The sequence below is a fragment of the Oncorhynchus kisutch genome, linkage group LG4 (assembly GCF_002021735.2).
Source record: "Oncorhynchus kisutch isolate 150728-3 linkage group LG4, Okis_V2, whole genome shotgun sequence".
NCBI lineage: Eukaryota > Metazoa > Chordata > Actinopteri > Salmoniformes > Salmonidae > Oncorhynchus > Oncorhynchus kisutch.
In genome coordinates, this window is record NC_034177.2 from 7,647,696 (window position 1) to 7,660,220 (window position 12,525).

Below are 12,525 nucleotides of genomic sequence, written 5' to 3' on the forward strand. Positions count from 1 at the left end.
GAGAGAGAGAGAGAGAGAGATGAGAGGGAAAATAGAGAGAGGAGAGACGAGGGGAGGAGATGAGCGAGAGAGAGAGAGAGAGAGGAAAATAGAGAGAGAGAGAAAATAGAGAGAGAGAGAGAGGGAAAATAGAGAGAGAGGGAAAATAGAGAGAGAGAGAGAGAGGGAAAATAGAGAGAGAGGGAAAATAGAGAGAGAGAGGGAAAATAAAGAGAGAGGGAAAATAAAGAGAGAGAGAGGGAAAATAAAGAGAGAGAGGGAAAATAAAGAGAGAGGGAAAATAAAGAGAGAGAGGGAAAATAGAGAGAGAGAGGGAAAATAGAGAGAGGGAAAATAGAAAGAGAGGGAAAATAGAGAGAGGGAAAATAGAAAGAGAGGGAAAATAGAGAGAGGGAAATAAAGAGAGGGAAAATAGAGAGAGAGAGGGAAAATAGAGAGAGAGAGGGAAAATAGAGAGAGAGGGAAAATAGAGAGAGGGAAAATAAAGAGAGAGGGAAATAGAGAGAGAGAGAGTGAAAATAGAGAGAGAGAGAGGGAAATAGAGAGAGGGAAAATAAAGAGAGAGGGAAAATAGAGAGAGGGAAAATAGAGAGACCTTGAGCAACTGACTAAGCCCAGTGTTCATAGAGTCAGTAGGCCTCTGCACTATCTTGAAAGCTTTTCTGGCCCGTTCTAGCCTCTCTACGAGCAATTTGGAGGGTGGTATCAGAATGAAACCACAACATTTGACCCCCCCACAAACGAATGTGGTAGAGCACCCAGGCATCTATACACAACTACGACACTCGCCGGACAGTTTATTAGGTACACCCATCGAGTACTTCGGGACATTCTACAAGGTGTGGGAAATGTTCCACGGGAATATAAGTCCATTCTGACTCGATGGCATCACGCAGTTGCTGCAGATTGGACTGCGGTACAGTCATGCTGTGAACAGCCCGTTTCATCTCATCCCAAACATGCTCTATGAGGTTGAGGTCTGGGGACTAACCAGGCTGCGCTCAAGTCAACTGAACTCGCTGTCATGTTCCAGGCGGTTTTTTCTTCCACTCCCCCCTTGCCTACCTGGTTAAACAAAGGTAAAATAAATAAATAGAAAAATATTAAGGGTGGAGAAGGTTCAAAAATATGTTTAGTGCTGGTACTGGATTGGAATTTTGTATATATTTATTTGACTCAAGGTTGAGAATTCCCCTATGCTCATACATTTCCATACGAGCAGTGAAACAGCTCAAAGCTAAAACCTGTCAATCACAGATGTGAATTTTGATAGAGCCAGTAAGGTGTCAAACTGAAAGGATTTGCCTTCTAGTACCTTTGAGTCTTTTCAAATAAACTGAGACAAAAATCAGAGATTTTTCTAGAATGTATTTTACTGTAATTCACCATGAAATGATTTGCACTAAACCAGTCAACAATGCATATGTTGTGCTGTACAAAAAGTGCATATGAATGTAGCTGGTGCAAAGCTCCGTCTGTATGTTGCACAGCCACATCCAGCTGCTACTCTACTGAATCATTTCTCCGATTGGTGACGGGGTCTTTGTCTACATTTATTCAATTCAAAACTTTATCCAACCTATTTACCCAGGATAACATCACAATCTCTTTTTTCAAGCTGAAAGTAGCCTCCCTTTCTCTTGACTTGGGGTCTTGTTTAACCTGGATGAGAAGCTGAAAGTAGCCTCCCTTTCTCTTGACTTGGGGTCTTGTTTAACCTGGATGAGAAGCTGAAAGTAGCCTCCCTTTCTCTTGACTTGGGGTCTTGTTTAACCTGGATGAGAAGCTGAAAGTAGCCTCCCGTTCTCTTGACTTGGGGTCTTGTTTAACCTGGATGAGAAGCTGAAAGTAGCCTCCCGTTCTCTTGACTTGGGGTCTTGTTTAACCTGGATGAGAAGCTGAAAGTAGCCTCCCGTTCTCTTGACTTGGGGTCTTGTTTAACCTGGATGTGAAGCTGAAAGTAGCCTCCCATTCTCTTGACTTGGGGTCTTGTTTAACCTGGATGAGAAGCTGAAAGTAGCCTCCCGTTCTCTTGACTTGGGGTCTTGTTTAACCTGGATGAGAAGCTGAAAGTAGCCTCCCGTTCTCTTGACTTGGGGTCTTGTTTAACCTGGATGTGAAGCTGAAAGTAGCCTCCCATTCTCTTGACTTGGGGTCTTGTTTAACCTGGATGTGAAGCTGAAAGTAGCCTCCCGTTCTCTTGACTTGGGGTCTTGTTTAACCTGGATGTGAAGCTGAAAGTAGCCTCCCATTCTCTTGACTTGGGGTCTGAGCTCCTCTGCATTAATGTAGAGCGTTCCGGTTCCAGGATCGACACTGGTCCCCCACTGCATGGTGATGAACACGGCTCTCTGGATGGCTGAGGTGGCCTTCACCAGCTGGCTCTGTGTTTCAGCCTCAAACACTGGAACAGACAGAATAAAACAAATCAGGTTAGTATTTCAAAAGGAGCAGGGAGAAAACCACTGCCTTCAGAAAGTATTCATACCCCTTGACTTATTCCATATTTTGTTGCACGACAGCCTAAATTCATTTTTTTTTAAATAGAGTTTTCTCCCCCTCTCACCCATCTCCACACAATACTCTATCATGACAACGTGAAAACATGTTTTTAGACATGTATTGAGAATTGCAATACAGAAATATCTCATTTACATAAGTATTCACACCCCTTTTTTGTGACGCTCCAAATTGAGCTCAGGTGCATCCACTTCCATTTGATCATCCTTGACAAGTCACTACAACTTGGACTCCACTTGTGGCCAATTCAATTGTTTGGACATGATTGAGAAATAACCGTTTGTCTATATAAAAAGGTCCCACAGTGGATGTCTGAGTAGAAACTGTACCATGAACTGACCGTAGATCTCAGAGATAGAATTGTGTTGACGAAAATATATGGGGAAGGTTATGAAACAATTTCTAGAATGTTGAAAAGTTTCCGAGAGCACAGTGGTCTCCATCATTGGGAAAAACAATATGGAACTACCCAGACTCTGACTAGAGCTGGCTGTCCGACAAAACGAGGCAACAAAGACCTTGGTCAGGGAGGTGACCAGGAACCCAATGACCACTCTGATAGTTCCTTGGCTGAGACGGGAGAACCTGCCAGAAGGACAACAGTCTCTTCACCAATCAGGACTTTATGGGATAGTGGCCAGACGAAAGCTCTGTCAAGTTGACTGTTGATCATTGCCAGACAAACATTTTCAAGTCTTGCCATAGGTTTAAGGAGGTAAGTCAAATCTAACTAGGCCACTCGGGAACACTCCATTATGTCCTGGTAAGCAACAACAGTGTGTATTTAACCTTGTGTTTTAGGTTATTGTCTTGCTGAAAGGTGAATTTGTGTCTGTAGGAAAGCAGACAACCAGGTTATCCTCTAGGATTTTGCCTGTTCTTAGCTCTAATTCCATACAAAAATAAAATAATAAATCATCCAGAAAACTCAGTCCTTAATCGATGACAAGCATACCCATAACATGATGCAGCCACCACCATGCTTGAAAATATGAAGCGTAGTCAGCTTTGTATTCAGGGGATAAAATGTATTTCTTTGCCACATGATGCAGCCACCACCATGCTTGAAAATATGAAGCGTAGTCAGCTTTGTATTCAGGGGATAAAATGTATTTCTTTGCCACATGATGCAGCCACCACCATGCTTGAAAATATGAAGCGTAGTCAGCTTTGTATTCAGAGCATAAAATGTATTTCTTTGCCACATTTTTTACAGTATTACTTTAGTTCCTGATTACAAAAAGGATGCATGTTTTTGGAATATTTTTTTATTTTGTACAGGCCTTATTTGAACTGTGTCTATTAGGTTAGTATTGTGGAGTAACTACAATGTTGTTGATCCATCTTCAGTTCTCCTATCACAGCCATTAAAAACTCTGTTTTAAAGTCACCATTGGCCTCATGGTGAAATCCCTGAGTGGTTTCCTCCCTCTCTGGCAACTGAGTTAGGAAGGATGCCTGTATCTTTGTAGTGACTGGGTGATTGATACACCATCTAAATTGTAATTAATAACTCCACCATGCTCAAAGGGATATTCAATGCTTCCCACAGTTGTGTCAAGTTGGCTGGATGTCCTTTGGGTGTGGAACCCTTCTTGATAGACACGGGAAACTGCGTGGAAAAACCCAGCAGCGTTGAAGTTCTCGACTCAAACTGGTACGCCTGGCACCTACTACCATACCATAGTCAAAAGGCACTTAAATCTTTCGTCTTGCACATTCACCCTCAGAATGGCACAATATACACAATCCATGTCTCAATTGAACCCGTCTCCTCTCCTTCATCTACACTGATTGAAGTGGATTTAACAAGTGACATCAAGAAGGGATTATAGCTTTCACCTGGTCATCTATGGTCACTCAGTGTATACTTCCATAAAAACATTTAAACTGGTACCTTCAGACGAGTCTTGCGGGCGTCCTAGACCAAAACAACCAACATGTGCATGTTCATGAGTCTCACCCTTCCACAGAGGAGTCATATTAGTCTGTAGGCCAAACCGTTTGGACGCTACAGACGTCCTTGTGAGAAGACCGATTTTCGTGATGTGTCAAAGTGTGACAAACACCGTTGTCGCGCCGACCACCTTCTACCACAGATGTGGTGGATTGAGCCGCAGCCCATGCACTAAATGAAATAATGTCAAATGCCCATTCCTAGTCGCAACGCAGACTTACTGTTCTCCTGACTGTCAACATCCAGGCCGTCATACAGGTCGGAGATGGTCGTCACGGCCGTGTACACGCAGCAGAGGTCAGAGGTCGGCCTGTCTGCCATGCTCTCCTCGTGGCTATGGCACTCGCGCAGCCGCCCTACCGTCTGACCAATCAGATCTTTGCATATCCCCGGCAGGACGGAGTCTGACGAGCTTGGGTGCAGAGAGGGTGGTTTGGCCACACCTAACAGACCTGGAACAAAACAAAGACAGACAAGTTAGGTGAAATATAACGGAGTCTCCATGTGACTATGAGGAAGTGATTTCCAACAGCTAACGATATACTGTCCTATATGTGGTTGTCTGTCTTTATTTATTTTTTTACCAAAGTCCTTCCCTCACACACGCTGACCAGAGGACTGTGACAAGTTGCTATAATGAAGGCTCTGAATAGGGTGCACTCTGATTTCATAGAGACGCCCTGAAATCCTCCTGCTCTTCAACAGGATTCTGCTCCTACAGGGAACAAAAAAAACACATGACTAATGTGTCTTGGAATGGATCCCAACGGTCTAAAGCAGTTCATGATGATTGACAAGCACCACGCACGAGCCACATCTCATTCAACTGTGCTATCTTCTCAGAGCAGATGGAGGAGAGGACAGACATACAGAGAGAACCACAGACACGCCTGCCAAGTTTCATTTGGCCTCCTCTCCGTCAGCAACCAAGCCCATAAACATGGTCGACAAGGAAAATAATGATTTAGGGTAAATAGTATCCTTTATAGAACTCTAGGAGCTACACGCATTACATTATGAAAACAGAGGCTCTGTGAAGAAACGAGTGAAAAATGATTGTATGGTTATTTCATATTGAGGAAGAAGATATGGACAGATTGAACTTCCAGGGCATGCCAAGTAGTAAATACAACTGTGGAAATATCAACACTAGTGCGTTTCAAATGTTTGTATGACTTTTGAGGTCACCTCAAAAACAGGGTTTTTCAACATTCATCATGTTCGATTTCCTTCCAACTTCTGTCACATTTGTGCTTGAGGTCAATCGAGGACAGAGACACTGAAAAGAGGAGAGACTAGGTCTGTGTCCCCAAAGTACACTACTGTTGAGGGTGCCACTTGGAGGGAATAGGGTGCCACTTGGAGGGAATAGGGTGCCACTTGAAGGAGACACTAGAAATGTACCTTCTGCGTGAAAAGGAGGCGGCGGTTGAGGAGGCAGATATATCTTGCTCCCACTCATCATTGGGGTCGTAAAACACGTCGTCATCTTCAGAGGCGCTGCGGTCCCCCTGGGGAGGGAGAAAACATTTTAATTAACCCCCGGTCATTTATTCAGCTTCATGAGAAACGACAGGAACGGCCCTCTTTCATGCACAAATAAGTGTTTTGTAAATTAGATGAGCACCGGTAAAATCCACAGAGGACTGACATACTGTTGTTCTTGCTGCGAGTGGGAGACGGACAGGGCGGGAGACGGACAGGGCGGGAGACGGACAGGGCGGGAGGCGGACAGGGCGGGAGGCGGACAGGGCGGGAGGCGGACAGGGAGGGAGGCGGACAGGGCGGGAGGCGGACAGGGCGGGAGGCGGACAGGGCGGGAGGCGGACAGGGAGGGAGGCGGACAGGGCGGGAGGCGGACAGGGAGGGAGACGGACAGGGAGGGAGACGGACAGGGAGGGAGACGGACAGGGAGGGAGACGGACAGGGCGGGAGACGGACAGGGAGGGAGGCGGACAGGGAGGGAGACGGACAGGGAGGGAGACGGACAGGGAGGGAGACGGACAGGGCGGGAGGCGGACAGGGCTGGAGGCGGACAGGGAGGGAGGCGGACAGGGCGGGAGACGGACAGGGCGGGAGACGGACAGGGCGGGAGACGGACAGGGCGGGAGGCCGACAGGGAGGGAGACCGACAGGGAGGGAGACCGACAGGGAGGGAGACCGACAGGGAGGGAGACCGACAGGGAGGGAGACCGACAGGGAGGGAGACCGACAGGGAGGGAGACCGACAGGGAGGGAGACCGACAGGGAGGGAGAACGCAGTCTAAATCTATCTGATAGCGGTATGTTAACTACCAACTACATTAACCAGCTGTCCAAAAGGCTTCATAAATATATAATTACCGTAACTAATCTGTGTAACACAACGTGATTGAGATAGACGGCATTCACACTACAATAAACACACCAAACACAGCTCTTTAAAGTCAGATGGACAACATATGTATTAGTGGTATGAAACTGCTATTCCACACCTGTTATTTCCGAACCATTTGATATATATAAAATGTGATTTGTTTGCTACCACAATAAGTTATGCCTCTCCTATTATTGTAATAACATCTCATCTTTGATTCATACTTCACACCTGGTTTGTATTCATTAGTGCACGCTGTTGCAACGGTTTCTTATTGGACAAGTTCAGGTAGTCCCTCCTCGTTTCGGACTGTTTTCTCATGAATACGACCCAGAAGATGAAAATCCTTAACGATGGTGTACCGTTTCTCGGAGTCCTGCTTCCTTTCAACGGCAGTTGTCTGCATCTCCTCGAGGTCTTTGTCGATCTTCCACTTCTCTGCCTCGAGGGCCTCCACCACCTTGGCCTGTCGGACACCGTGGCCGGCCATGGCCCGCCGTGTGGCCTGGGCCTCCATATGGAGGCGGAGACGTGTCTTGTGCGTGTCCACCTCCTGCTCCAGCTCCACCTTGGCCGACTGCAGCTCCTCCATCTTGGAGGTTACCTGCTGCTGGTCCATCTCCCAATGCCACTTCCTCTCGCTCTCCTCCTCCTGGGGGAAGGAAAGCACCGTTGTACAGTGTAAACTACAAAAACACTGCTAGGCAAACAATGGTCTTTTGCTGTGCTAAATTTTATTAAAAGGACAACTACAACCTCCCAAAAATTCAGGCGGAATTTTTCAAGACTCCAAAAGTGGTGTTCTAATGTGATTTAATGACTACTGTGGACTTGGCTGTTCTAATGTGATTTAATGACTACTGTGGACTTGGCTGTTCTAATGTGATTTAATGACTACTGTGGACTTGGCTGTTCTAATGTGATTTAATGACTACTGTGGACTTGGCTGTTCTAATGTGATTTAATGACTACTGTGGACTTGGCTGTTCTAATGTGATTTAATGACTACTGTGGACTTGGCTGTTCTAATGTGATTTAATGACTACTGTGGACTTGGCTGTTCTAATGTGATTTAATGACTACTGTGGACTTGGCTGTTCTAATGTGATTTAATGACTACTGTGGACTTGGCTGTTCTAATGTGATTTAATGACTACTGTGGACTTGGCTGTTCTAATGTGATTTAATGACTACTGTGGACTTGGCTGTTCTAATGTGATTTAATGACTACTGTGGACTTGGCTGTTCTAATGTGATTTAATGACTACTGTGGACTTGGCTGTTCTAATGTGATTTAACGACTACTGTGGACTTGGCTGTTCTAATGTGATTTAATGACTACTGTGGACTTGGCTGTTCTAATGTGATTTAATGACTACTGTGGACTTGGCTGTTCAAATTTTTGTAGTTTTCCCCCATGAAAATATAAATAAAATCAGAGGAGTGAAATCCTGAAAAACAAAGAAACTGGGAAAATGGAATTTACCCAAAATAATTTTACTGATATTATAGGGCTGTAAACTGTAGACTGACTGTTCAAAATCGCTAACAATAACACCCTTTCCTTGAAATTGTAACGTTGAAGTGTAATTATTTGTGTATGGAGAGTAGGTCATTGTAGGCTACTTGCTCAGCCCACAAATTAAAATTTAAAAATATGTTTCGCAAATCATTCGCCAGTATTATTTTACTTCCAGCCAGAAGCTTTCATTTGGCCCTGGCCCGTTTTGCCACTGGCAAATCATGCTAGTCATTATTAGCCTAATTCTGTGTGGAATGTCGGTTCATTAAGGGACAGGAAGTCAGGTCATTATCTTCGTGCGGCGGCAGAACATTTGTGAGCGACCAAACCTTGTGCTGGTGCCATCAACTGAAAAAGTTTACAATGAGTCTGATTTAGCTAGTCGTTATACAATACAGTTAACATTACACCATAACACCAAACGACTCCCTTTAACAGACAGTGAAGACACTATTGTATTGTTAAAAAAAGAAAAGAAGAAGGTTCTGATGTGAACATGAGGTCATCAACCTCGATTTGTCAGTGTTTTCATTTCACACATTTGGTTGGTAAAGCCATAGTGGACGTACCAGTTCTCTCTAACAAGGCTTTGATCCTGTTCTCATAACGAGCCTTCTGGTCCGACAGCTCCTCCTGGGCCATCTCTTTGGCCACCTGGATTCCCTGCATCATCTCCTCTTTGGCCTTCAGATGGGCCTCCTCGATCTCCTCTTCCAGTCTACACGGAAACAAAATGGACGCCTAGATGCATTAACGAGTTTCAGAATGCCGTTTTCTTTTCTTCCCAGTATCACACATTATTAATGTGAGCATCCACACATCTTTCCACAGAGTACAAATGTGAGGTATTCACATTGATGTGTGATAGGAATCATATCATTTCCCGAATCTTGCGATCAACTCACTGTGCTCTTTGAGCGGAGAGCAGCTTGTTTTTGGCAAACTCAAAGTCCTTCTGGCCATCGCCCGCTCCCATCCAGCATGACACGCGTTTCCCAGACTGCACCTCTGCCGGGTGGTTGAAGCGGAAGTAGTGGTCTCCGCCCAGGATCACCCTGCTGCCCTGGAAACCACCAAGAGAAAGATCCCCAAAACATAAGTGATCTCAGTCAGGTTTCTAATACTGTGAGTTTTTATTATTAATTTCATGTGTACGCAAGACGTACAAGACGCAAGACGTACAAGACGCAAGACGTACAAGACGCAAGACGTACAAGACGCAAGACGTACAAGACGCAAGACGTACAAGACGCAAGACGTACAAGACGCAAGACGTACAAGACGCAAGACGTACAAGACGCAAGACGTACAAGACGCAAGACGTACAAGACGCAAGACGTACAAGACGCAAGACGTACAAGACGCAAGACGTACAAGACGCAATACATTCAAGACGCAAGACGTACAAGACGCAATACGTTCAAGACGCAATACGTTCAAGACGCAATACGTACAAGACGCAATACGTTCAAGACGCAATACGTACAAGACACAAGACGCAATACGTACAAGACACAAGACGCAATACGTACAAGACACAAGACGCAATACGTACAAGACACAAGACGCAATACGTACAAGACACAAGACGCAATACGTACAAGACACAAGACGCAATACGCACAAGACGCAATACGCACAAGACGCAATACGTACAAGACGCAATACGTACAAGACGCAATACGTACAAGACACAAGACGCAATACGTACAAGACGCAAGACGTACAAGACGCAAGACGTACAAGACGCAAGACGTACAAGACGCAAGACGTACAAGACGCAAGACGTACAAGACGCAAGACGTACAAGACGCAAGACGTACAAGACGCAAGACGTACAAGACGCAAGACGTACAAGACGCAAGACGTACAAGACGCAAGACGTACAAGACGCAAGACGTACAAGACGCAAGACGTACAAGACGCAAGACGTACAAGACGCAATACATTCAAGACGCAAGACGTACAAGACGCAATACGTACAAGACGCAATACGTTCAAGACGCAATACGTACAAGACGCAATACGTTCAAGACGCAATACGTACAAGACACAAGACGCAATACGTACAAGACACAAGACGCAATACGTACAAGACACAAGACGCAATACGTACAAGACACAAGACGCAATACGTACAAGACACAAGACGCAATACGTACAAGACACAAGACGCAATACGCACAAGACGCAATACGCACAAGACGCAATACGTACAAGACGCAATACGTACAAGACGCAATACGTACAAGACGCAATACGTACAAGACACAAGACGCAATACGTACAAGACACAAGACGCAATACGTACAAGACACAAGACGCAATACGTACAAGACACAAGACGCAATACGTACAAGACACAAGACGCAATACGTACAAGACACAAGACGCAATACGTACAAGACACAAGACGCAATACGTACAAGACACAAGACGCAATACGTACAAGACGCAATACGTACAAGACACAATACGCACAAGACGCAATACGCACAAGACGCAATACGCACAAGACGCAATACGTACAAGACGCAATACGTACAAGACGCAATACGTACAAGACACAAGACGTACAAGACACAAGACGCAATACGTACAAGACACAAGACGCAATACGTACAAGACACAAGACGCAATACGTACAAGACGCAATACGCACAAGACGCAATACGCACAAGACGCAATACGCACAAGACGCAATACGCACAAGACACAATACGTACAAGACACAAGACACAATACGTACAAGACACAAGACACAATACATACAAGACGCAAGACAATATGTACAAGACAATACGTACAAGACAAGACGCACATGACACAAGACGCACATGACACAAGACGCACATGACACAAGACGCACATAACACAAGACAATACGTACAAGACGCAGGACAGTGGTGTCAGAGACCAGGTTCCCGTTGACAAAGGCGTTTTCCATGGGAGTGATGCCGACCTCACCATTTACATTGGAAACGACGATGTTAGTCAATTCATAACAAACCTGAAACATGTAAGAATGACAAAAGAGTACTGGAATGGGGGAGTTTCCTGTATGAATGTTTTTAAAAAAAGCAGCAACAAGTGAGACAACCGGGAGTCATTAGAAGGCTAAACGAGGCTATGGTTTTTGAGGTGGTGGTGGGTCAGTCCTTCTCACCAGTGGTGGTCGGCGATAAGGGCCCCAGACAGCTGGATGTCGTGGGGGGACTTGGACTTGTGCTGGCCGACCTTGGTCTGTCCCTCCTTAAATCATGTATAACAGCATCTCCGACAGCTGTGGGTCCTCGTTCAGGTTCATCAAGTTGGGTAGTCGGTTGTCCACAGCAAATGTGACGCCTGCTTCCTGATGGGGAGAAGAGAGGGAAGCAGATGAATTTAGGGAAATTATATTCTGAAATGTGCCAAAGGAATGTGGAAGGTAGCTCGATACAGTAGAGTGAAACACTGATTATGAAGATAAAGGCTTTTAGTTCGGTTATAAGCTGACCTGTAATTCTTCGGTTTCCTCGCGTTTGTGTTTCTCTGCCTGCTCCAGCTTCTCTCTCCACGCTCTGACAAGAGGTGAAGGAATCAGATTCAAGTTGAACTAAAAACAGTTGTAGTATTTTTTGCCACAGAGCCTCTCTGGGACAAGATGTGTGCAGATTTTATGGTTGTCACCTGTGGGCCTCGGCCATCTCCCTCTCCTGCTGCGTCAGCTGGCTCTTCAGAGCCAAGATCTCCTGCTGGAAGAGGCCCATCTTCTCCGGCTCGTTGCACTGAGAGCTCATCTGAGCCGCCCGTAACTTCTCTACCTCAGCTTTCAGCTCGAGTAACAAAGACCCACACAAATTACATTGTTAAATTGCTGCTGAAACAGAGAAAAAAAGTTAGGTACCATTTTGTATGAGCTTTTGTTACATCACATGTATGACTGTCAAACAGTAGCCTACCTTTTTGATACCAGTGGAGGCTGGTGGGAGGAGCTATAGGAGGACGTGCTCATTGTAATGACTGGAATAAACATGGTTCCCATACGTTTGATCCAGTTCCATTTAAGCAATTACAAATGAGCCGTCCTCCTATACCTCCTCCCACCAGCCTCCTCTGTTTAATACACATATGGTACTAAACCATAAAAAAGGTAGATGGTCACAATATCTGCACCGTTTCCTCATCCCG

General features: G+C 45.3%; 1 protein-coding gene across 1 annotated transcript; it reads right to left on the reverse strand.

Annotated features, from left to right (window-relative positions):
• Positions 1-1,353: 1,353 nt before the first annotated feature.
• On the reverse strand, positions 1,354-12,203 carry LOC109888503 (kinesin-like protein KIF14; the record flags this gene model as incomplete). Its single annotated transcript, XM_031822214.1, is given in 11 exon segments — positions 1,354-2,404; positions 4,699-4,929; positions 5,882-5,988; positions 7,196-7,485; positions 8,893-9,073; positions 9,261-9,418; positions 11,246-11,342; positions 11,522-11,610; positions 11,612-11,707; positions 11,852-11,915; positions 12,025-12,203. Coding segments are annotated over 11 exon segments (1,791 nt in total), but the record flags the coding sequence as incomplete, so codon positions are not given.
• Positions 12,204-12,525: the final 322 nt, after the last annotated feature.